Source organism: Cyphomyrmex costatus, unplaced genomic scaffold, assembly GCF_001594065.2.
Source record: "Cyphomyrmex costatus isolate MS0001 unplaced genomic scaffold, Ccosl1.0 scaffold460, whole genome shotgun sequence".
Taxonomy (NCBI): Eukaryota; Metazoa; Arthropoda; class Insecta; order Hymenoptera; family Formicidae; genus Cyphomyrmex; species Cyphomyrmex costatus.
In genome coordinates this window covers 595,476-618,325 of record NW_017278857.1, presented here as the reverse complement: position 1 = coordinate 618,325, position 22,850 = coordinate 595,476, and the positions used below count along the sequence as shown (strand labels likewise).

The following is a 22,850-nucleotide window of genomic DNA, read 5'->3' as shown; positions in this document are numbered from 1 at the left end:
AAATTCTTGTTGAAATCCTCATGGATTTTTTATAACAAACTTAAAATACTTTATAATAAATATTATAACAGTATATAAAAATAATAAAAATTGAACATTAATAATAATAAAAATAAAATTAAAATAATCCCAAAATTTGATAAATATTATTCCTTATTTGTTCCATGGCTCGATGCTCGAAAACGTGACCATTCATTTGTAAATCAATATACATATATATATATATATATATATATATATATACACTTATATTTATATATATATACATATATTGATCATTATTATTAAATATTAATACTTCTAGTCGTATACTCTTGCTAGAGTAAAAGTGGTCTCGCGCGTCCCAGATATAAACATACCCGAACGCCATAGGCAAATACAGTGTGTATCAGCGCATGTATTTTTGTTTCCATGATATGCGATAGATACTAACCTAACGAAACTTGTCCTTACATTTCTCATTTGGTATATCTTAGTCTTATTTTATCGTATTTTTTTTTAAAAAAAGAAAAGTAAATAAAAGAGAAAAAGGGAGAAGTTACTCCTTTACTTAATAATAATGTTTCGGTGAGAAGATACAATGAATCTGACAAAAGTCTTAAATTAAATAGTGACGATGAACAGATCTATCTTTTTTCTTTATCTTTTCCTCCCTTATAGTTTAAGAGTTAAAAGTAAAATTATCTTAAATCGGGCAATATTATTTGCGCATGATATAAAATTATACATATGATAAAAATAATCAATCTGGAGTACTTAAAATAATCGAATAGACTACATCTTTACTCCGTAAAGTAATCGAAAAACTTCATTCTCTTGTCAAAATTCAAGAAAAGATATTTCATATTAAATATTCAAAGTAGACTAAAAGAAAGTACTTAATTTGTCGGATAAAGTCTTCGGCGCGCATTCGCCGGAAATACTTTCTCTTCGCAGAATCCACAACTGTGTGTTTGCACGTACATGCCTGTGTGTATCTCGTATCTGAGTGCGCCGCACACTTAATCGAGTCTCGCTTATCGTTACGCTTTTTTTTTTTATATTTTTTGTGATTTTCTTTTTCTTCGTTTACTTTAGTCAGTCGACTTTGGGGTCCGTTTAGAAAGAGAGAGGTACATACATACTCGCATTCAAAGAATACGTTTCTTGATTTTTTTTCGTTTCTAGTAAATATCGTACAACGCTATATTTACACACCTCACGATACTTTTCATTTTTTCGCTTCTACTTGTCACAATGAAATCTCCGAAAGGGAAGCCGTTCTCTTTCTTTCGTTTCACGTACTTCGTACGGTATTACGCCGCTCCGTTCGGATTACTTTACAAGTACCCTTCGCGGTAATGATCTCTCCTCTTTCATGCAACTAAGTCTTATATCATCGAAAAATATCATCAGAGATACCTCTATTATATCATACTACTAATTCGTACTTAGTTTTTTACCTTCAGCGAACAGGAATACTCATTTCCAGTCAATATCTCATGGAGTATGATTATTGTATATATTTATATATATATATATAGCAGTTGTCTGGGGATTTTCTATTTCTTTACCTAACTTAACGTAAACATCGCGTCTGAAAGCTTACAAAAGAAATTAAATTACAGAATCGCGAATCAAGTATAAATAGGGGGAACAACGATACAGTGCGTAACACAGCATTACCGTAACCACCGTTGCAAATATCGACATCGCCTTGATCCTTGATAAATCCAAGCATAATTGCACCGGCATATTTTTCTTTCTTTTTTAATTCCCTTTAATCGATATTTTATCGCCAAATAATACTATGTTGTATTTTCAAATATTGCACTTGTACATTTGTCAAACAAATCATTTGATATTAGTCGACGATTATTATTTTTCAATAAAAGTCGGTAAAAATATTTCCTTTCGTAAAAGAAAAAAATAAAAAAATCATCTTGTGTGTATATATACAAGTAATAAAGATTGTTTATAAAAATCACTCCTATGCACAGCTTTACGTACCGGTATAAAAGAGAAACAAAATAGAATGGTATATATCGTCATTATCATGTTATGTGCGCAACGGACTATTTCAGTAACATTGCGAATACTCGAAAAAAGGCAATTGCCGCGATTCTCGTACGACGCATAAAAATCGCTAACCGATCGCAATGCCTTCACTTTATTTGCATGAAATTTACGTTCCTAAAACTTAACCGTTCTACACAATGTCTTCCAAAAATATAGGTAACACATGTAAAACTGTACACGCATAAATTTTGTTAGCGAATCGATAACGTAGACAAAACAGTTTCTAATGTTAAGGCTTGCATCACGAAAATACATTTAAATCATAAACGATTTACTATTGGATACGCAGCCTGAAGTGATTTTTTTTTCTCGCTCCCGTTTCATCTTTCGCTCTCACTCTCTTTCTCTCATTCTCTCTCTATCTATCTTTTTAAATACTTTCCTAAATACAAATAGCTGAGAATACTATCTACAATCTCCTCCTTTTTCAGGTTTTTTTTGCTTCATATGTGTATTTCTTTGTGTGTCGTGTATCGCAAATCGCATATGGACTTCTTTTCCAATAGTACAAGCTTTATGATTTAAATTCTCGAATTTATATACGGACATTAACTGAAACGTGATCCTAACGCGATCCTAACGACGATCGCACGAGGAACATATCTACGTCGAGAGACCGTTATTTAGTTTTATTTTTTTTTCTCTACTTCTCTCTCTCTTTCTGTTTTCCCCTTTCCCTCCTCTCATTCCTTTTCCTCTGTGGTGTATATTACTATGATGGATCTACTTGTGGTGAATATATTGTCGCTCTTTACCATACAGACACATGCGGCAGAAAATAGGCATTCTTTGTTGCGATAATACACTCTACATCGTTATTCAAAAGGAACTTCGATTGAACTTTTTATTATACGCTTTATCCCTTTTGTTGCTTCTTTTGCTTTTACATTTTTTGAAAATGTGCCTCACAAAGGCCAAGGTCGTATGCAATGTGTACACTACTGGCCAATGTGGATAGAAAACGAGCCGAATTCGAAGTTAAAACGAGAGAAATTTCGTGTCAACTCGCCTAGGGTACTAATTCCTAGGACAAAATTCGCGACATTAATATTCTTCTTTAACGGAGAAAAATATAAATACGACGGTAAGCTGTGATTGTGCGGGAATCCATTCGAAGGCGTCTTGTCAAAAGAGTCGTCAAAATTTTCTCTTTGTCCGTCCCGACGTAACCACGGCTCGCCGTCAATCGCGAACGATTGCACGCGAGATTGTCTGAAGCTACTCTTGTAGAATCGGGAGTGCGCAGAACAGCGGTGTTCAGCGCCGCTCCTCTTCTACTTCGTCTATTTTAAATGAAAATTCGTGAGAAAGCGAGTAAACACGTTGGAATAAAAACTGCGCGGGCACTGCAGGTCGGATCTATAACTGGCTCCGCTTGGCGCTACGCTGCGCGGATGGTGGTGATTCGCCGTAGGTGTCAAGTAGGGTCTGAATAGTTAGGGTTTGCTGTTGTCATTATTTAATGACAACGGGTCGGCGAGTTTCTGCTGTTGTTGTTGCTGCTGCTGCTGTTGCTGCTGCTGCTGTTGTTGTTGTTGACTGACCTCACTAACGGCACCGCCACTCATCAGCTTCGCATTATTGTTCTCTGTGCTGGGCATTTTCGTATATTCGCGTTTACGTAGCATGTTTTCCGTCTTAACAATCGTGATGTCCGGATTGTTCTCCAGCACTGACGTGGTGGAACACTTCGACACTGCCGTTGGCACCTCGATGTAGCCACCGCCCTCACGTTTGATCGACGTCGTGGTCGCAACGTTCGCGTTGATCTTCTGCAAGATGTCGTTCACAGACTCGTTGTTTTCCGTCGTCGTCGATTCTGTTGCATTGTTGTTGCTGCCGCTGTCGATGCTACCGCTGGACGCCACGCTGAGGTCACCGGCCAACGAGATTCTATCCGGACCCTGCAGCGTTGAGAGATAAGTTGCAAGTGTGTGGACGGTGACATTGAGGAACTCGGCGGCCCGGAACAATGTTATCTCCTTCCGCCGTAATTTCGCCAACACTTCTGCGGGGCCTGGTTCAGACCAAAAATCTCTTACTCTGAAAATATATATCACGTCGATATTATTATCCCGGTTTAGTGGAACTCTACCTTTTTTTTTTAAGTCGTGTTCGTACTCTATTTTAACTTGGGTTAACATTATTATATATGCTATGTTTTCTTCAATTGCATTTAAGAATGTTAATTCCATTAAGAATTAACATTCTTAAATGCAATTTCCAAATTTTTGTATGCATGCGTCCATTACCTGTACGGATGTTTAAGGCAACCATAACTGTCGCGGTATCTGCCGTAGAGAGTGCCGTACGAGACACCGAGGATTTCGGCGGCAGTCTTCATCTCTAGCTCTTTGCTCTTGATAGCGTCCATAACGCGGCGCGTGAAGGGTTCCTCCCAGAACTCTTGTCGACGACCCGTCGTCAGGTAATCGTTCATCTTTATAACGTCTCGGAATTGTTCGGGAATCGACAGATTTGTAGCGTTAGAATTTGACGGAGTACTAGCGGCTGCAATCGATAAACAGTCAATATTTACAATAACTATTAGAATAAACAAATCATGAACACTACTTTATAAAAAATAATATGTTACTGTTATTTTTTGTAAAAAGTTATTTGTTATTCATTGTAAAAAGCAACGCGTTACTGTTACCGTTATTAGAAAGTTCGTTACTTTTTTGTAATGCTAGAGCAATATATTAGATTGTAAAATAATTTGATTTAATAATCAATATTAAATGTTAAAATTCTAAACTAGTCTCTGTGTGATAAGATTTTTTTTATATGTACACTACGGAAAAAAATTAGGGGAGCACTTTAAAATCTGCAAATTTTGTTTGCAGTTGAAGTTTTTGCTGAGAATAAATAAAAAATGTATTGCTCCCTAAAATATTTTTTAAATTTCTAAGTCCTTTCCTTCAAAAAACCGAATGTTACAACGACAAAAATAAATAAAATTCATTTTTTTATTTAAAAGACATCAAAGTGCCGGTTATAATTAACGATTGCTTATTGGAGCTCTCTTTCTTTTTCAGTTTACCTATATTTTGTTTGAATAGATATGAACACTCGTTAAATATTCATAGTTTTTTTGTGAATAAATATTTTTTGAAAATCCAAAAATTTTGAATGAATATATGATTACATTTTCTTTTACGTGAAAAATTTGAATAAATACAATTTGGAGTAAACTCCAAAAACAATTTGGAATAAACTCAATTACAAATTTTTGTATTCATCGGGTACACTAACCGCCGGCTTTCGCGTTATCCGATGTACATCACGAGAAGGTTGCTCGGTTGAAGTTTGCACATCATGGTGCGTGTGCGTGTGTCTCAGCAGACATAAGGACCCCACGATTCGTCACTCCCGTGGTATTTAATGACTCCAAACTCTCTCTGTGGTATTTAACCAAAATTTTACAAAAATTGGGTCTACTTTGTAACCCGATAACTCAGTTCCTAGGCAAGCTGGAATAATTTTCATAATCTAATTTTAAAGGAAATGTTCTCGGCTTCAAAACTGATGTGGTTTTTCGTCGTTGCTTTGCCCGTAAAATATTATGACATTTGCTGTAATATCATGACATTTTCAAGACTCTTAACACTTTCTGCTTTTGGTTTTCACGACAAAAAACAATTTAATGGGATGAAAAATTTCACTTAAGCCATTTTTAAGTAGAGAGTACTTTACCCTTTACAACTCGCTAAGGAACAATGTTCTACGATTCGTGAAAGCCGAGATATTAGTTTCTCAAAATTGACGAAATTTGCAGGTTGTAAAGTGCTTCCCTAATTTTTTTGCGTAGTGTACTTGTTTTTAGGAAATTAGATTGTAATTAAAAAATTTTATTAAAAATTAAAACGCAAATCTTATTAAAAATTTTTATTAAATATTGTTTAAACATTAAATATTAATATTACTATTTCGAGGACATTCCAATATTCACTGCCAGTACTGTGTGTAAAAATTTGTAGTTGACGTTACATACATATACTACAACAGATTTTCGTTGGTATTAGCAGCGACTATCGAAGTGCAGCCTAGCATATAAAATACAAAATATTTCAATATTTATATTTCTATTTAAATAAATTTCTATCCAATCAAAAATAATGCGATCCATTGAATAGATATGAAGATAATAAAGAATTAAAATAATGGTTGAATTCGTTATCGTTGCTATCAAAATGTAACAATATTACTGTTGCAAATAGAAAAGAGTCATAAAAACAGTAACGATAATGTAATATTATAACGGTGTTACAAATAATGCGTTACTTCCCAATTTTAAGAAAGGATACTGACGTACTTACAACCGGCGTAGAAAAAAGTTTCCAAAGAAAAAATCTTTTCGGAAGACAAAAATATCATTAATTTTCCTCGAAAGCGATTAACTAAATTCATAAAAAGAATTCAGAATTATCGAAAAAACAGTATTCCAATCCTTTTTACGCCGATTATATTGTGACAAGAGACATTTAGAACAAGACAGTTTAGTAATATTTGTTACGCGCTTAAGCCATTTATTTTAAGAAAAAATAATATTCTTTAATATATATTACATTATGCATTTTTCATCATTTTAAATGCAAAATATAAATAAAATAAGAACTCTAAATCGGTAATATAAAAGATTTCTCAATAATACAAAATAAATGTTTATTTTTTTTAATCTTAACATTTTCTTCAGGTTGGTTTTATATATATCAAATATTTTATTTTTCCCTCTTGTACGGGACAAGTAAAATAATAAAATATGCATTCGTATATGAAAATTATAACGACAATAATAATGTTAATAAAATGTAAAAATAATTATAAAACTAGAATATATATAATTGAAGAAATAAAGGACTCTTTTTATAAACAATAATTAATACGTTGAGAATGGTGAATAAGAGTCAATCTAAATCTGATAATATATTCTAATATTCTATATTGCGAAGAATATCACGTAATGTTTGGCGTTTCGTCCCGGCTTCCACTACTGGACTCATCAGTAAGGTATTGTAGTGGAAGCCTACCTTAGACGCCGGTGTAAGTTATTAAATCGAGATTCTATATAAAGAGATATACGCGTGTCTCAGCACTTGCGAGAATTTGCGAATATCGATAGACCTCTGATGGCGGGTCGACGTAGTAATATTCTTCGCAATATTTATCCAAAGTGAGAAATAACGTTCTAATTATATATAGTCCCCCCAAATAATCTGATTTTTAAATGTCCCCCCCTTCTTAATTGTTGCGCGCCGAAAGATTTTTCGGTCTTGCAACGCAACTCTAATAATCTGAAATATCCCCCCTCCTAAATATTTGCGCGCCGATGGATTTTCGGTCTTGAAACGCAATTAATCTAGAAACTGTAAATTTTTACTTAATGAACAAAATTGCAAAGTATTATCCGCGTTATTACAACCTGCGGTTTTGAAAACAAATAATTGAAGAAATAAAAGTCTAGAGGTCTAGAGGTCTATCGATATTCGCAAATTCTCGCAAGTGCTGAGACACGCGTATATCTCTTTATATAGAATCTCGATTTAATAACTTACACCGGCGTCTAAGGTAGGCTTCCACTACAATACCTTACTGATGAGTCCAGTAGTGGAAGCCGGGACGAAACGCCAAACATTACGTGATATTCTTCGCAATATAGAATATTAGAATATATTATCAGATTTAGATTGACTCTTATTCACCATTCTCAACGTATTAATTAGAATATATATATTTAGAAACGTAAAATATATAGATTTAGAAACAAGCATTAGACATACACTAAGCAAAACTTTCTGAGAGTGGAGAAAGGCTACACATCAAGATGTAATTGCAGAACGATCATGTATACCTTTCTTTTCTTCAGATGCGTCGTCCTTGGGTAGGTAGGACAGCTAGAAAAATCACACAGTAGTCAAAATTGTTGAATAGATTATTCGCACAAGGAATAGTCTAACCCGACGGTTGATGCGAGAGAAAGTAGAGCGACGCCTCTTTTAATAGACTCAATTTAATTATGTGTGCGCACTCACGTCAGCAAGTGAAGAGGAACAGAGGGAATCTAACGATAATTGGCCTTACCACCGGCAGTGGCGTTTCGTTATTCTCGTTCATCATCATCTCGTCGTCCCAACTCTCATGGTCGCCGCCCTCGCTCATCATTTCCTCCTGAGAAAAGATTCAACGTGACACATTAGAGTCGTGCGTGGGTATCCCCACGTATGTGCGGTACTTGCCGCTGCGAGTCTTGACAAAATTATCGTATTTTTACATTCACAACAGATCGTAAATTGCTCGTCTTAAATATTCCGTGTAAGGCTCGGTATCCGTTGCAGTGCAGATACACTTTTCTTTCACCTTTTTATAATATTTTTTAATTCCTTGTTCTACGTTCAACGTCACATCTCTACGTAGAAATATAAACACTATGTGAAATTTGAAAATCCGAAAACTTTTAATCGCAATGCAATTGTTAGGTTTCTAAATTTTCACTTCGAATTAGAAGATTGAAAAACGTGTAACTGAATAATCAAGACGATAGTGTACAAAAATATATATTTTGATTTTGTGAATTTATACTTTATAACGATAGTACGAACTTTTGTTCGAACAACAGGATAAAAGTTTTTTAATTGATATCCATTAAGATATGAAAATATGTATCTATGTGTGTGTAAAATATTTGTTACTCGTCACACAAAAATTACTATAATTACAGCATTTATAATACAATTATAATGTGAAATATTTTTATAAAGCAATATCAGGTAGAATACTTAGACTTTTTACGAACAAATTTGCGAAATGCTGCTGCAACAATTTAACCACACAGAAAGGAAAGATTAGCCGGTGCAGCAATTTAGATGGTAAAATATGGTATAGCATTTCTAATTGACTGTAGCAGCCAATTTTTGATTGCAGCAGTCAATTTTTGGTTGCGTTAGCCACTCGCAATGTCAATATACAATTTCGATCGATAGGTTAACGCAATCAAAAATTGGCTGCTGCAGCCAATTAAAAATGCTATGCCATACCTATTCAGCCATTCTTTTCTTTCATTGCACACCAAGCTTTACACAGACTGGGTTTAGCCTGTGATAATGATAAAAGATACGTACGTTCCCGGTGATGCAAGTGATTTTGGGTGTGAAAACGTCGTGTGCCGATGGTGGATCGTCCAGAGGCGGACGACCTCTGCGTCTCTGTTTGGGGGGTGGTGGCTCGTCGGTTTCACCTTCCCGCAAAACCGTTTCGACACCGGGGGTTCCGGTGCCGGGACTGTGGCCGGTGTTGTTCAAGTCGTTTTGCGTGGAATCGCTGCGCCAGCTTACCTCGGCGAGCCCCTTGATGTGTAAATCCTCAGCGGTTTTCAGCAACGACGACAACCTCGTCTATAAAACGAAACGGACGAATATAATAATTCATTTCTAATATCAACGTTTTTGTGTTTCAGTTATTAATCAACCTTCTTGTACGTAATTATTTTCAAAATTATTATAGTAATTTCTATACTTGTATAGTATTACACGTTAACATAATTCTCACTATGTAAAATATTGTTATATATAACATTATTAAAATATTATTTTGTAACGTATCGACGAACAGAAATGGAGGAACGCGAGTGAGATTAAAGGTCAGAATTCAGAAAAAATATGGATGTATAGATAAATATGACTTGTGTAACTGCGAAATTTGCTAAATCCGCTGTAAGCTTCGTCGAGGAAAATTGAATACTCGATTGCTTATTTATAAATAAGCAGATTGCAGAAATATCTACTGAGTTGTTTATAAACGAGGCTGCATCATTATGACATGTAAACTGAATGCTTCAATATTAAAATTTTGAGATACTATAGTTAGTGAGCGCATTCTATTATATATAAACCCCACTGATTTTCTCTTCTATAATTATATTAAATTAATACCTGCATATATATATATATATATATATCGCGTATGTGAGACTCTATCAAAATATTTTATCATAGAGGACATCATGCAGAAATAAATTGACAACTCTTTCTCAATTTATTTATTACGGAACATATTTTTCTACGTCTGAGAGAAGTCAATCAAAGTTAAAAATTATTAATTATCCCGTAATTATAAAAACTTAATGCATTTAGACAGGATGTTTTTTAAAGCTTGAAATACTGCGAAAGGGGAAAATATAAAAATGAAAGACAAGCCCATTACTTTCGGGTCGCTGACACAGACCGCTTATTTATTTTCATCAGCATTATTTTCCCTCGCAAATATCCTTCGGATCTCTCCCCTAGAAAAAATACCCCTCTATACGTTGTATTCTCGCGCGTACGGGAGCGGAGAAACTCACGTGACGTGAGAGAGTTTCGCGACAACGGGCCTCAATTATTATTTGCTAATTTTCACCAGCGCGGCGGTGATGGTGTACGGGTATACGTTCGCCGTTCACGGCGCGCGGCCGAATGCTAAATAATATAGCAACTTTCTACGAACGGCCGCATGCGGCTTTCTATCGGCCACGGCTGGAATTGGAAAAATGTCTATGTGGGTCAGCGTCGACGCCGCGCGCGCGCGCGCGCGCCGAGGAATAATGTATTTCAGAAATATCGCCGCTTTCGTTTCTTGCTTGCGCGCGGTAGCAAGACGGAGAAAGAGGAGGGGGTCACGCGTAAGAAAAGGGATCGTGGGAAAAAAGGACGACGTGCCCCGCGTGACGCAAAGCCCGATCTAAAACCGCGTTTGCAGATCTCCCTCCTCCCCGTGCCGTTCAACTGACATTCCGTTCTGATCACCAAGGGGAGCTTAAATCACGCCGATCTCCAATCCGGGATCGGGGCCCTGACGATTTTCACTCGGCCGATTTTTCGCGGGCCCGATCGGGGGGCCCGCGCGACACAAAACGTGCCGGAGAAAGCTCTTGCACGGCGACTGCCTCATCACGACTAGAAATCAGGAAGAATTCGCTCTCCTCGGAAGGAGATATAGGTACCATTGAAGATTCGCGCGAAGAAAGATCGCCAGTTTTCGCGAAAGAAACTGATGTGAAGTATCAGTTTGTCAGACGTTAAGCGGGCGAAAGATGTTCAACTAAATAAAAATGTAACCCATTTTATCGGTAAATGAGATATTTATACTCGAACAATCAAGACACGTCTAAGAAAGTCAAGGAAGAAATGTATTAATATTTAAGGAAAAACTTTAGGTTTATAAGAATAATTTATTAAAACAAAATATTATAAAGTTGGACATAATGGATATATACTGCGGAGAGATATATCTCAAGAGAATACATGAATCTTAAGTGTACTCGCGGAAATTTCAATATTGAAGACGTATTGTCGAGTTATTGTAGTCTAATGGAAAACAGACAAGTGAAATGTTTCGGATATTTCGAAAAAATCTCGGGGGAGCGTGATTTCCTTAAATGTATTTCATGCAATCTCGAAAAATTGAAAACATAATAACAAGATGCTGGAACGGTTTGCTCCGTTCTCATTAATAAAACCAGATGCGAGGAACAGTGCAATTGTATAGATATACCTAAATGGACTTTTCCGGATTATCCCGCAGGTTTATTATTATATTCTCCAAGCGCAGGCTCTCTTTAATCCACGACTAAAAAGTCTCAAGGATTACGAGAAAACAATTAGCGAAAGATATGATACAAACTGTGTGATTACCGACTCTTGTCATTTTATAAGTATATCTAAATAATACGCACGGAAATATAATACATATACCTATTACTATTGTATTTTAATGACATGTCCGCACAACTGATTTTTCTCAGCAAAAATAACGTCTTTGGCGATGTTTTAATCTTTACTATTAAATATTTTAATAACCATCGAAAACATTTCTATTAAAATAGGAAAAAGCTGGTCTATCTTGAATTCATTAAAAATACAATTTTACATTAAGTATCTCTATGTATAATTTATCTACTTCGAAATTTTTTAAAACGAAGGTCAATTTTTTGAATTTATCAAAGTGTCGGACATAATTGCGTGTGTTCTTATTGATTTCCTGCCTTAATATCACCTTATTTTTTATTTTCAGACTAGAAATTTACCCTGACCGAGATCGATATTTCTGACATGTTATATACGACAGTCTTGTCATAACACATTTCGCGGTGTATTCGAACTTACGTACGATTGTCGTCAGTGCGAATGAGAAACGTTAGTTTTTTGCAAGATAATAGGCACCGTAAAGTTCTCTCGTTAACCATGGCTGTCACAGAGCGCGGCGGCTGTTATCTACGCGAAATTGTTGTTATTGGAAAACTGAGGAAGGCGGGGATTTATTGTCTGAAGAATGGCGGGGTTTTACTGCTTAACTTTATTTCACAGCGACGTAATAAAACGTCCGCCACAAATAGCAACATTAATGAGCACGAAGTGAAAATATATCTAAGATATGACTTAGAGAGAGAGAGAGATTATCACGGTCGATAATATTTAATTCGCGTTTTATATGCAATGAGCGTTACATTTCACGTCAGTCTTCTTTGCCAATATCTCTCAGGAATTTCATTGTAATTTTTGTACGAGTATATTCGCATGATTTATTTTGGGATATATAATTGTTTCAGGGTATAATTCAAACTTTATATCGGGATAAAATTGCTTACAAATCAAATTTTTCATATTTCTGTATGATTTTTATTGCTTTCCAATAAGGTTGCAAGACTTTCGCGGCACATTCGCTTATTTCTATTTACAATCTAGTTTATCCTACTTTATATCTACACAAAAAGAACGGTTTTGCTGAAGTACTTAAAAATTTAGCTAGAAATCTGAAAATAAATTTTGTTGGATTATCAGAATAATTATGTATAAAAAATTCAAGCATGATAAGCAAAAATTTTTGACATTCTAACAATCAGCTTGAGTATTCTACATAATTATTTTAATAATCTAACAAAATTATTTTTAGATTTGTGTATCTACATTAATTTTTGTACAGATATTTCAGTAAAATCTTTCCACGTATATACATTCGCACTTATCTAACTTAATAATTTAGAACACTCAAGATAAAAATATCTTTCTTTCGTTCTATTATCCTAATCAGACTTTCGTTTTCGCGCCCTTTTCTATCTTATCTTCTACTCTCTCTCTCTTTCTCTCTCTCTCTCTCACGCACTTTTCATATTACCACACGGAAAGAATTACTTCTTAAAATTTACTCTGAAAATATAGTATCGTTATGATACAACACAATATTTTAAAGATTTGTATGATACACTTCAGTAAAATTAATCAAATTTATTATATATATAATTTTTTTTTTTATTATAGTTTTAATAATGAATGTGAGAGATTTATATAAAAATTTTTCGAAATATAATGTTGTCCCACTTCATATTTCCAGGGTAAATTTTAACAAATAATTCTTTTTCCATGCATTAAATATGATAATTTAAGAAATGATTTCGTCTTGAATTTTTCCATAAATTTTTCAAGTGCTCATTAGAATAAATAACGATACGAAAATTAGACGTGAAAAAGAAAGACATTTACAGGAAGTTGTAATACTCACGTGATCGATGTTGATCTCTCCCTTGTACATGAACTCGACCAGCACCTTGATGTCCGAGAATTTGACGTCACGCATGATGACGATGGGGTCCTTCTCCTCGTACTGCGATAGGATCGTGTCGAAGTATGTGCTACACGCCGACAGTACAACCTGTGAACATGCGAGTCGGCGCAATTGTTAATCATTTATGCGGCGATTTTATCTGTGGGAGCGCGAAAAAAGTCGTGTAAATAACGCGCGTATAAGTAAAAGAATCACGATTTAAATTCTACATATGTTATGAGTAATTGCAATTGTTGTTACATGTCGTGATGTCGGACATATCGATAACGCGCGGGTTAATTGCGACAAAGTTAAATCTAAATCTGACGAAGATAAGGCGTCGCACGGAACGCCGGGAAAAGATACTGCATCGTGCGTACCTTCCTTTTTTTTTTTTCTCTCTAACATTCTATGAAACCACATGGAAAGAACGATTTTGTTGAAGTATCTAAAAATTTAACTATAGCAGATTTTTGAAAATAAATAATTTTGTTGGACCATTATATAGGAATCTCAAATTGACAGAAAAATATTAAGAAATTGAAAATTAATAAATTACAAATGAAGATACATTCTGGCAAGACACGATTCTCCTTAATACATGAACGCTCTTATTCTTAAACAGTTTTATAGTTGGTAAGAGCAATTTTACTAAGAAAGGTGCACCTTAGTAAAACTGTTCCTACCAGCCATAAAATTGTTCAAGAAGAAGCGTTCACGTATTAAAAAATGGAGAATCACTCATGCTTTGTTGGAATGTTCCTTCATTTGCAATTTATTAATGTCTTTGTCGATTTCCTATAATTTTCTGTAATTTTTATATTTATGATCTTGAAGATGGCTTGAAAAAAAGCAGCCGAAACGTTGATGATAATGTGTAGAGTAATAATAAAAAATAATTGAATCAAAAACATGCATAAATAAGAATCGTATAATAGCTCTCATTTACCCGTTACGTTCGAATATATGATGATGAACAATGTTGTAAAAAGTTCTTTGACATTCTAGCATCGCAGTTTCAGCGTTCTATGTTATTATTTTGATGGTCCAACAAAATTATTATCAGATCTATATCTAGCTAAATTTTTAGATATTTCAGTAAAACCGTCCTTTCCGTGCAGTTAATGAAAAATGCATTTGCTTTCCAATCTACATTCTACAATATTATTATGCCATTTATTTACCGAGGTCAAACTGATTCCGCCGTAGTTACGTTATCCAAATTTAATCATAGTGGTCGACGATTGATTGTAGCGTGCTGCACAATGTACAATAAAACTATAAACGACATTTCGTAGAGGACTTTGAGTTACCGTGCTCTCTGCCGCAAACACCCTGCCACGCGCGTACGGAATTGCGTCGGAATTTCACCGACGGAAGTGACTTCGTCACCGCAGTGCGCGTAAATGTTGCGGTATCGTTTATTAATCAGAAAAGTCGTCGTATACAAGCTACAGTTTCAATGTTCCCTGATTAATTTGCATTAATTGACACTGGACGTGACACCGCAGGAATTGGAATCACGGGCAATTTGTCGAATTTATAATTAGCACAGAGAAAACATGTAACACTATCTGTTTTTTTTCCCCCTTTAATTTTTCCCGCAACTCCCGGTAAACGTCACTTTAGTTTCACGTTACGTAACACGATCCAATTTATTCGCTTCGGCAAGTATAAGGACACGCGCGCGCAAGCCGAGACTGCCGAGAGCCGCACAACGACGGCGGTGGCGGCGCGGCCGCGACGCGTCGATCATTATTAATTACCGGCGAAATGGAATTGTCCGGGAAGTCGTATTGACGCGCGTAACGAGCGTACTAACGTAATGTATGGATCGAGCGCGCGTCACCCGATAAAATATGAATTCCTGTCTGCACATTCAGGGGATTTTTGCAAGACCGTCTCCCCCGGCCTCCTTCTTTCGACGTAAATATCTGGCATGAAAGTCAATGAGGTGTCCCTCATACTCCTTTAAGAATTCTTCGTTCGCGACGTGGCATATCGTTTATAAACCCTCCCTCCTCGCCCGCCTCTGATGAAAATTTATACAAAGTGGTAGTACGTCTTTGTGATCGATGGATTTGTAATGCTTTCGATTCTAGAACGGCGCGTCATGAGACCGTTAATTTTCCAAGTATCTATAATTTCCGTCATTTTTTCAGATCGCTCTGGATTATCTGTCGACAGAATATCGAACTTTTTACCGAGACCGTTTTACAGATTCAAGTCTTCTACTAGAGTGATCTATGTACCGTAGATTTTTCCATATTTATATCGACCGATTTTTTTTGCGTTACTCACGCTCCAGGCAATCATATGTTGTTGTTGTCGTCGCAACCTTCGATTAATTGCACCTCTTTTGTATGCTAATTGGTCGACGTCGCATATTGCCGTGTGTGTGTAACATGGAAGGAGAATAGGTACTCGTAAATTGGTACGGAACCCTGCGCGCAAACGAATGTCGTGGGAATTTCCGGACAGTTGCGCGAGTTTCTTTCGCGACGTCCCACTAATAGCACCGCCGCGTCGTTAGAGAGGAAAAATATAACGGCACCAAGAGTTTTTTTTAAGCCGAGGCGAAATTCCCAACTACGCCAATTTTGGAGAACACGTACGTAATCATTATCATAATCGAGGGGGTATTCTCTGTAAATTTCCTTTTAAGTTTCAACCCGAGGGAAAAATCCTCCCTTCATTCTTTTCAATTTCTTAACGCTCCCTTATTCCCCAACTTGATAACGATCTCGATTATAACAATAGACACATTAGCGATTCCATTTGATCTTTTTTCTATAGACAGCGGTTTTTCTTTATTACAACGTCTTCCAACTCGTATTAGCACATGAATTTTTTTTCCACGTTTCGGTCATATCTCACCCTTTTATTTTCTCCCGCGTTCTTCATTCGCGAATACGACATTAAATCGAGCCTGCAAAATGTTAAACAGCTATAGGGCATTGTATACGCAGGTATAGAGAAACCCACAAATTCTATGCGTGATGAACGTAATCGCTTCTCATTCCAGACTCCACGTACTACTATTGCAACGGAGACACGTCCACTCATACGTCGCAGCAGGGCGGCGGCGGCGGCGGCGGCGGCGGGGGAGGGGGAGGAAAGAGAGACGCATAGACGCGTTACTTTTCAGTGCCAGCTATATAACGCTTTTTATTATGCCGGGGCGCTTTTATGGGGAAATACTGCGATGAAAAAAGAGGAAGACGTCGAGACGAGCGGGGGCGGGAGGAAAGGGCAGAAGAAGAAAGAAATTGCACTGCCCGGGTTTCATATCGAGTCATTACGATCCTCGGGCACTTTCACCCCCTCCCCCTCCTCCCTTTCCTCGTCACCGGCTTCCTCCCTCCCATCCGCCCGTTCAACCCCCCCGCCGTCCGCGACGTCTTCTGACATTAAACTTTTTATCGTGCATAACGGCGCTTCGTCTTTCGTCAAGAGTAAAAAAAAAAAAAGAAATATAAATGGAAGAAACCAGCGGAGAGAACGATTTCTCCCCTGCCTGCGCGGAAAAGGGGTGCTTCGTCAAATTTGTCGATCTCTCTCGTCGGTCTCTTCCCCTAGTCGCCCTCTTGTCCCCGTCGCTTCTTTCTTGTTTTTCCTTTTTTTTTTACGGAGGACGCGGAAGCATGACAGGCGCGCGCGATCGATCCCAAGACGCTTTACGGTGAAATGCGGCAGCGAAACGCGGAATACCGACGGAAATTTACATTCGTAATGGCGTGCAATAAATATTTATTCGACCGGACATTATTCCAGTTATTTATATGAATCGATATAAAAGCGTATCGCGGGAGGATGGACGGGGGCAGGCGGGGTCGTAATGACGAGTATTGCCCGCGGCGCAAACGTCGATGCGAGGCGAATCGGTATTTACGAAAAATCACGCTGATACTCTGAAATTTTAATCTTTACGATTTTTACAATTAAGCGACTTTTGCATAAAAACAACATTTTTACCATTTTATATCGGAAATCTTGATATAAAAAAAAAAAAATGATAACTGTAACTATTTCGTGTTGAGAGAAAGAATATTTTTATATTATCCATATTTTATACTTTAGATTACATTATCTGTCTCAGACATCGAATAAGTAATGTTCCATTATTTTGCATATTCCGGGAAATCGACTTTATAATGTGTGGAGTAAAAAGTCAAGCGGAATTATTTATCGCGTAGAGCGGGGGTTTGCGGAATTTCCATCTTTTCCGAAGATTATGCCAATCGTCGAGAATCGGCAAGTGTGAGTTTCGGAAAACTCGGAAAGTGTGTGTTTTTCGAAAGCGCGTGTAAGATAAGCGAAACACGATGTGTTATCGCAACGGGAAATTCCGCGCGTGGAGCGAAGAATGGAGGTATTGATATAAAAATCTATCAATATATCAATTAATATCGATGGTGTAAGAAAAATAACAATCTCGGAATGTAAAAGAGTATACAACTATACTCATTCTCCGTTGTAAAATTTTCGATTGTAAAATGTGAAGTGACTACGAAACAATATATTTAAAAAAAAAAAAAAATGTAATAATATTTAATAAAAGGAGAAACTATGCAAGAGCGCGACTAAAACAGATACGTAAATTCAATATATAAACTCTGTATGAACTTGCAGCGAAAAACTTATTTTTTTAATTGATAGTAAAATAGGAAAAAATACAATAATTTAGCACACACCATATATTATTCAAGTACTAATTCTCATAAGTCAAGATCTCTGATATCATTGTAATTACCGATTGTAATTACTTGTCGGGTATTCAGTATTGACATCAACACTCCGTGCTAAAAGCCGCGCTCTCGAGCGTTCAGAAAAGCCATAATTCATAACGTCTATAACGTTCCCAGGGACATTTCACTTGCGCGGCGAAGTTCGTTATAAAAACGAGATTACTGGCCCCCGCTTGCAGTTACGTAATTCGATCGATAGTTTAGGCGTTTCCCGTTTCTAGCGAATGAACGACAGTGCCAGTGGAAGGAAGAAAAAGGAAAGAAGCGAAGAGAGAGAGAGAGAGAGAGAGAGAGAGAGAGAGAGAGAGAGAGAGACAGAGAAGCAAAGAATAGAAGAAAGGTAGGATGGAAGAAAAAGAGATACCCTTTTTATGTCTGACGTTCGGGTAGGATCGAGACAAGAAACTTAACGAACCTGCTTTTTTTTAAGGCGCCGAGATCCTCCCAGAGCTCGTCTCGGAGCCTCGCAAAAATCGTTTTCGTGAGCGATTGTCTAACCTCGTGTCACTTTATACAGTATGCTCTTATTGTTTTCTTCCAGTACGGATTGTCCGCGCGAGTTTGCAATCGATTCTTTCTACGTGAAAGTGTCACAGCAATAGCAAGAAATAGAATAATTTCATATCGGATTATAATCGAGTCGAGATAAGATATTTTTCGAAAATTAAGTTTTAAAGATGAGAAAAAATAGTGCGATAAAATCTTAAATTTAATTCTAGATGTTTCTTTACATTTTATTTTGACCTTTTTTCACACTTGCTTATACGCTCAAATGGAATGTTTTACCGCACCCGCCGAACATTGCTCCTTCTGATTACTAGTTGTTCCGAAGGATGCAGCACGATTTGGCAAGTCACCGGTTCACTTCTTTCGCAGAAATCGAAAATTGACTCCAAAATTGGATCGCCTCCAAAGACGAATCATTTTTTTCGAGATGGAATTCGAAAATTGCTTGAGAGATGGGAAAAAGTAGTAGCCAACGACGGATACAATACTTTAATTAATCTGTTCATTTATTTTGTTTTGAAATAAATGCATTTTTGAACACAAAAAAACGGACCGAACTAATTTGTACTGCCAATAAACTATTGGTAATTAATATTGACACTTAGAACACTGTTGAGAAACACTTCAACTTTTAATACAAAAATATTAAATTATAATTAAAAAAATAATATATGTATAGGAATTTTCTACCTAATATTAAGTAATTTCAATTCGCATTGTATTATATGTAAAGTTCAACTATATCATCGTCGAACAGAAATAAGAGGACCTAAGATTCGAACGGGAATGGTAGGTATTGTTTAATGACGACGATAGATTGGCGATGAAAATTAAAGATAAAGAAACAGAGAGAAAGATCCCGCATTTATACGGTCGTAAATCGGTCCAGAGTAAAAAAAGCGGTAGGTATATTACGAGGAAAAATCAATAAGTACTGGTGTTAGTAATGAAGACGCAGGTTCTTCATAAAAAAATTTTTTTATTTTTTAACGTAATCCCCTTTTAGGAGGATACGCTTTTCCCAATGCCTCTCTGCCATTTTTTTAACCTCTCCGAGAAATACGATTTGTCGAACTTCTGCAAAATAGGCTTCCGTTTCGGCGATGACCTCCTCATTAGACAGGAATCTCTTTTCACCGAGCTATTTTGACAAGTTTGAAAACAGGACGAAGTCGCAGGGGGCTAAATTCGGAGAGTACGGTGGATAGCACAATTCGACCAATTTGGCAGTGGCGATTGCGGAGAAGTGAGCCGGTGCATTGTCGTGGTGAAACAGCACTTTTTTTTGCCAAATGAGGCCGTTTTTTCTTCAATTCAACATCGAGTCGGCCCAATAAATCAGTATAGTACTACCTCGTGAGTTTTTTCCTTCTCCAATAAATAATCGATGAAGATCACGTCTTATGCATATTCCAAAAAAACAGTGGCCATCATCAACTTTCCGGCCGATGGAACTGGCCGTCTTCGGAGCACGTTCGCAGGATAAAGTCCACTGTTTTGACTATTCCTTGGTCTCCGATATGTAGTGATGAATCAATTGTTTCATCAACGGTTACGACTCGACGCAAAAGCTCTTGTGAATTGCACTCGAACAGCTCCAAACACTGCTTTGAAATTGATAGCCGTATCCGCTTGTTGTCCATCGTGAGCAATCGCGGTACTTGACAGCTTTTTCATTCCCGAGTTATCATGCAAAATATCCCATGTAACACGGCCTGACTATATGTGCGCTGCGACAGCAAAAATGTAGCTAGTATAACGTCCTGCCAATTTTAATTACAGCTATTTGGCAGCCAAAGGCTATTTTCGTTGTATTGATAGTTGCGTAATCATTATGACAGCTAATAGAAAACTCAGCCACAGCTATTTTGGCTGTACTGGTAGCCGTAATTTGTATGTCACAGCAAAAGTAAAGGTTACATAACATTATGTAGCCTTTGCTTTCGCTGTGTGAATGGCTGCGACATCGTCTTCAAAGCCCAAAATTGTCCCACTTTTGCTGCTACAATTTTGTCACAATGTCATAATGAGCTTATGGCAGTGACTGTCATAGACAAAAATGCTGCGATTTAAGCTGAGATAACGTTATCGCAGACGTTTTGAAGCTTCATGTGTTACTTGGGATTGAATGCCGTTTCGTTCGACAATCAACGAGAATCGTACCGTGGATCTTTTCAACGATTTCCTCAGTATAACCACGTCTGCCGGGCGGCCTGGGCGCGCGCTCCTCATTAAAAACAGATGAACGATCACGTTTGAATTTATTGAACCAATATCTGATGGTTGTCATAGATGGTGAAGAGTTTCTATAGACGTCATCCAACTTTGTTTTTATTTGCTCACACGATTTTCCATCCAAAAATAAAAAACAAATCACAGATCGATATTGCTCTTTTTCCATTGTATTGAAAAACACCGAACACGCTCCCTACGACATGCTGTCAAATTGAAATTATCACATGAATCACTCTGAAATTTTGTTTGACGTCGTTTGGAAAGTGGTAAGTACACACGATGGTAATATGCCAACTTGCATCAGCAACGTCGCTTGTCTTTAAATACGGGTACTTATTGATTTGCCTTCGTATACATGATTCTGTTAATAATGTATACGACTTTTATTAAAGAAAAACCGACCGGTATCTTTCTTGTGAAAAGTCGTCGTACTCTGCGTCACTATAACGTGACGAAAAGCGAAATTAAAATTAACGAAAACCAGCAAACAGGGTTGCTCGACTTTTCAGCGAGATCCACGTCTGGATAAGAAATGACACTTTTCAAGAGATCTCACATTTGTCACTGGGAAAAATTTACGTGGCGAAAACAGGTGCTGATAAAAAGCTGATAAAAAGAAAAGGCCGTTAATGAATGTCTTCCGTGTTAACAATGTAACTTAGAAAAAAGAAAAGATAAAAAATAACAGACGCGTGACTGCAAAAATGAGTCGAGTCGTCGGCAGGTTTCAACCCTTATCCTATGTATGCTTCGGTTTTATAAAAGGTTGATGAGAATTGTGAAAAATAGGGAGAATTGCGAAATGAATTCGTTTCGGGAATACTCATATTTCAAATAACAAAATAAAGATGATATAGAAGAAGCTTTTTCAATCGAACGAGGAATTCCAGAATTTCTGTGTGCGTGTCTGCAATTTTGGTTTCCAAATTTATCTCTCCCTGTAATTCCGCGGGAGAAGGAAGGAAAGACGGAAAGCGACCGCCACGATGATATTTCCGCATGCACAAAATTGCTGGATCGATACGCGGTAAATCGTTTTAAGGAATTTCGGCTCCGAAGTCGCGAAATCGCGTTTGCGGAAGGCTGTTAGACGGCATCTCGAACTTCAATTTCCCGGAATTATATAATAACATTTATACGCGATATATTTTTATCCCGGGAGTTTTGAGACGCGAGAAACGAGTTCTCGTGCACCGAGGGTCGGATTCCGGTCTTGGCAAACATAACCGTTGTACAACTTCTCGGTTCTCCGATTTAAAAATTCGCGACAGCATTGTGTAACGTAATAGCTATCAGTGTGATTGGCACTCAAGGATTTCTAAGAGACCCGAAGGTCATGGCCATGAAAAGCCATGGCGAAAAGTAGGGACCAATATTTTTAAATATTTTGTTATACTTTAGGAAACAAATCAATCATTAAGAAAGGAAGAACAAAAGAGAAGATTAGAATGAAGGCAGGGAAGAAACCGGAAATGTAGAAAGTAAAGAATACGCAATATATTATGTTATATATACACCCATATATACGTATATACTTGAATAGAAAGCCACATACGCGCGTATGTATTGTATTACATTTGTTTGTATCGTGTGTTCTCTCTCTGCAAAATAAAATATATTTTAAGTGTATCTTCATATTTTTACAATTTAACTTTCGTACCTTATCAATTTCGTTATTAGTTTTCGATTACACAGGTCCGCAACATTTTTTTCGTGATGTTTGAAAAA

General features: G+C 36.8%; 1 protein-coding gene across 1 annotated transcript in view; it reads right to left on the bottom strand.

Moving 5' to 3' along the window:
• Positions 1-1,927: 1,927 nt before the first annotated feature.
• The window catches only part of LOC108777732 (uncharacterized), a 36,536-nt gene continuing 15,613 nt past the window's right edge, over positions 1,928-22,850 (bottom strand). The window contains exons 3-8 of the mRNA XM_018544688.1: positions 13,591-13,740; positions 9,177-9,449; positions 8,140-8,226; positions 7,910-7,952; positions 4,311-4,569; positions 1,928-4,101 (exon numbers count right to left, since the gene is read on the bottom strand). Of these exons, the coding sequence (XP_018400190.1) occupies positions 3,495-4,101; positions 4,311-4,569; positions 7,910-7,952; positions 8,140-8,226; positions 9,177-9,449; positions 13,591-13,740 (1,419 nt within the window). The 3' untranslated portion in view covers positions 1,928-3,494. The remainder of the gene's footprint in view (positions 4,102-4,310; positions 4,570-7,909; positions 7,953-8,139; positions 8,227-9,176; positions 9,450-13,590; positions 13,741-22,850) is intronic.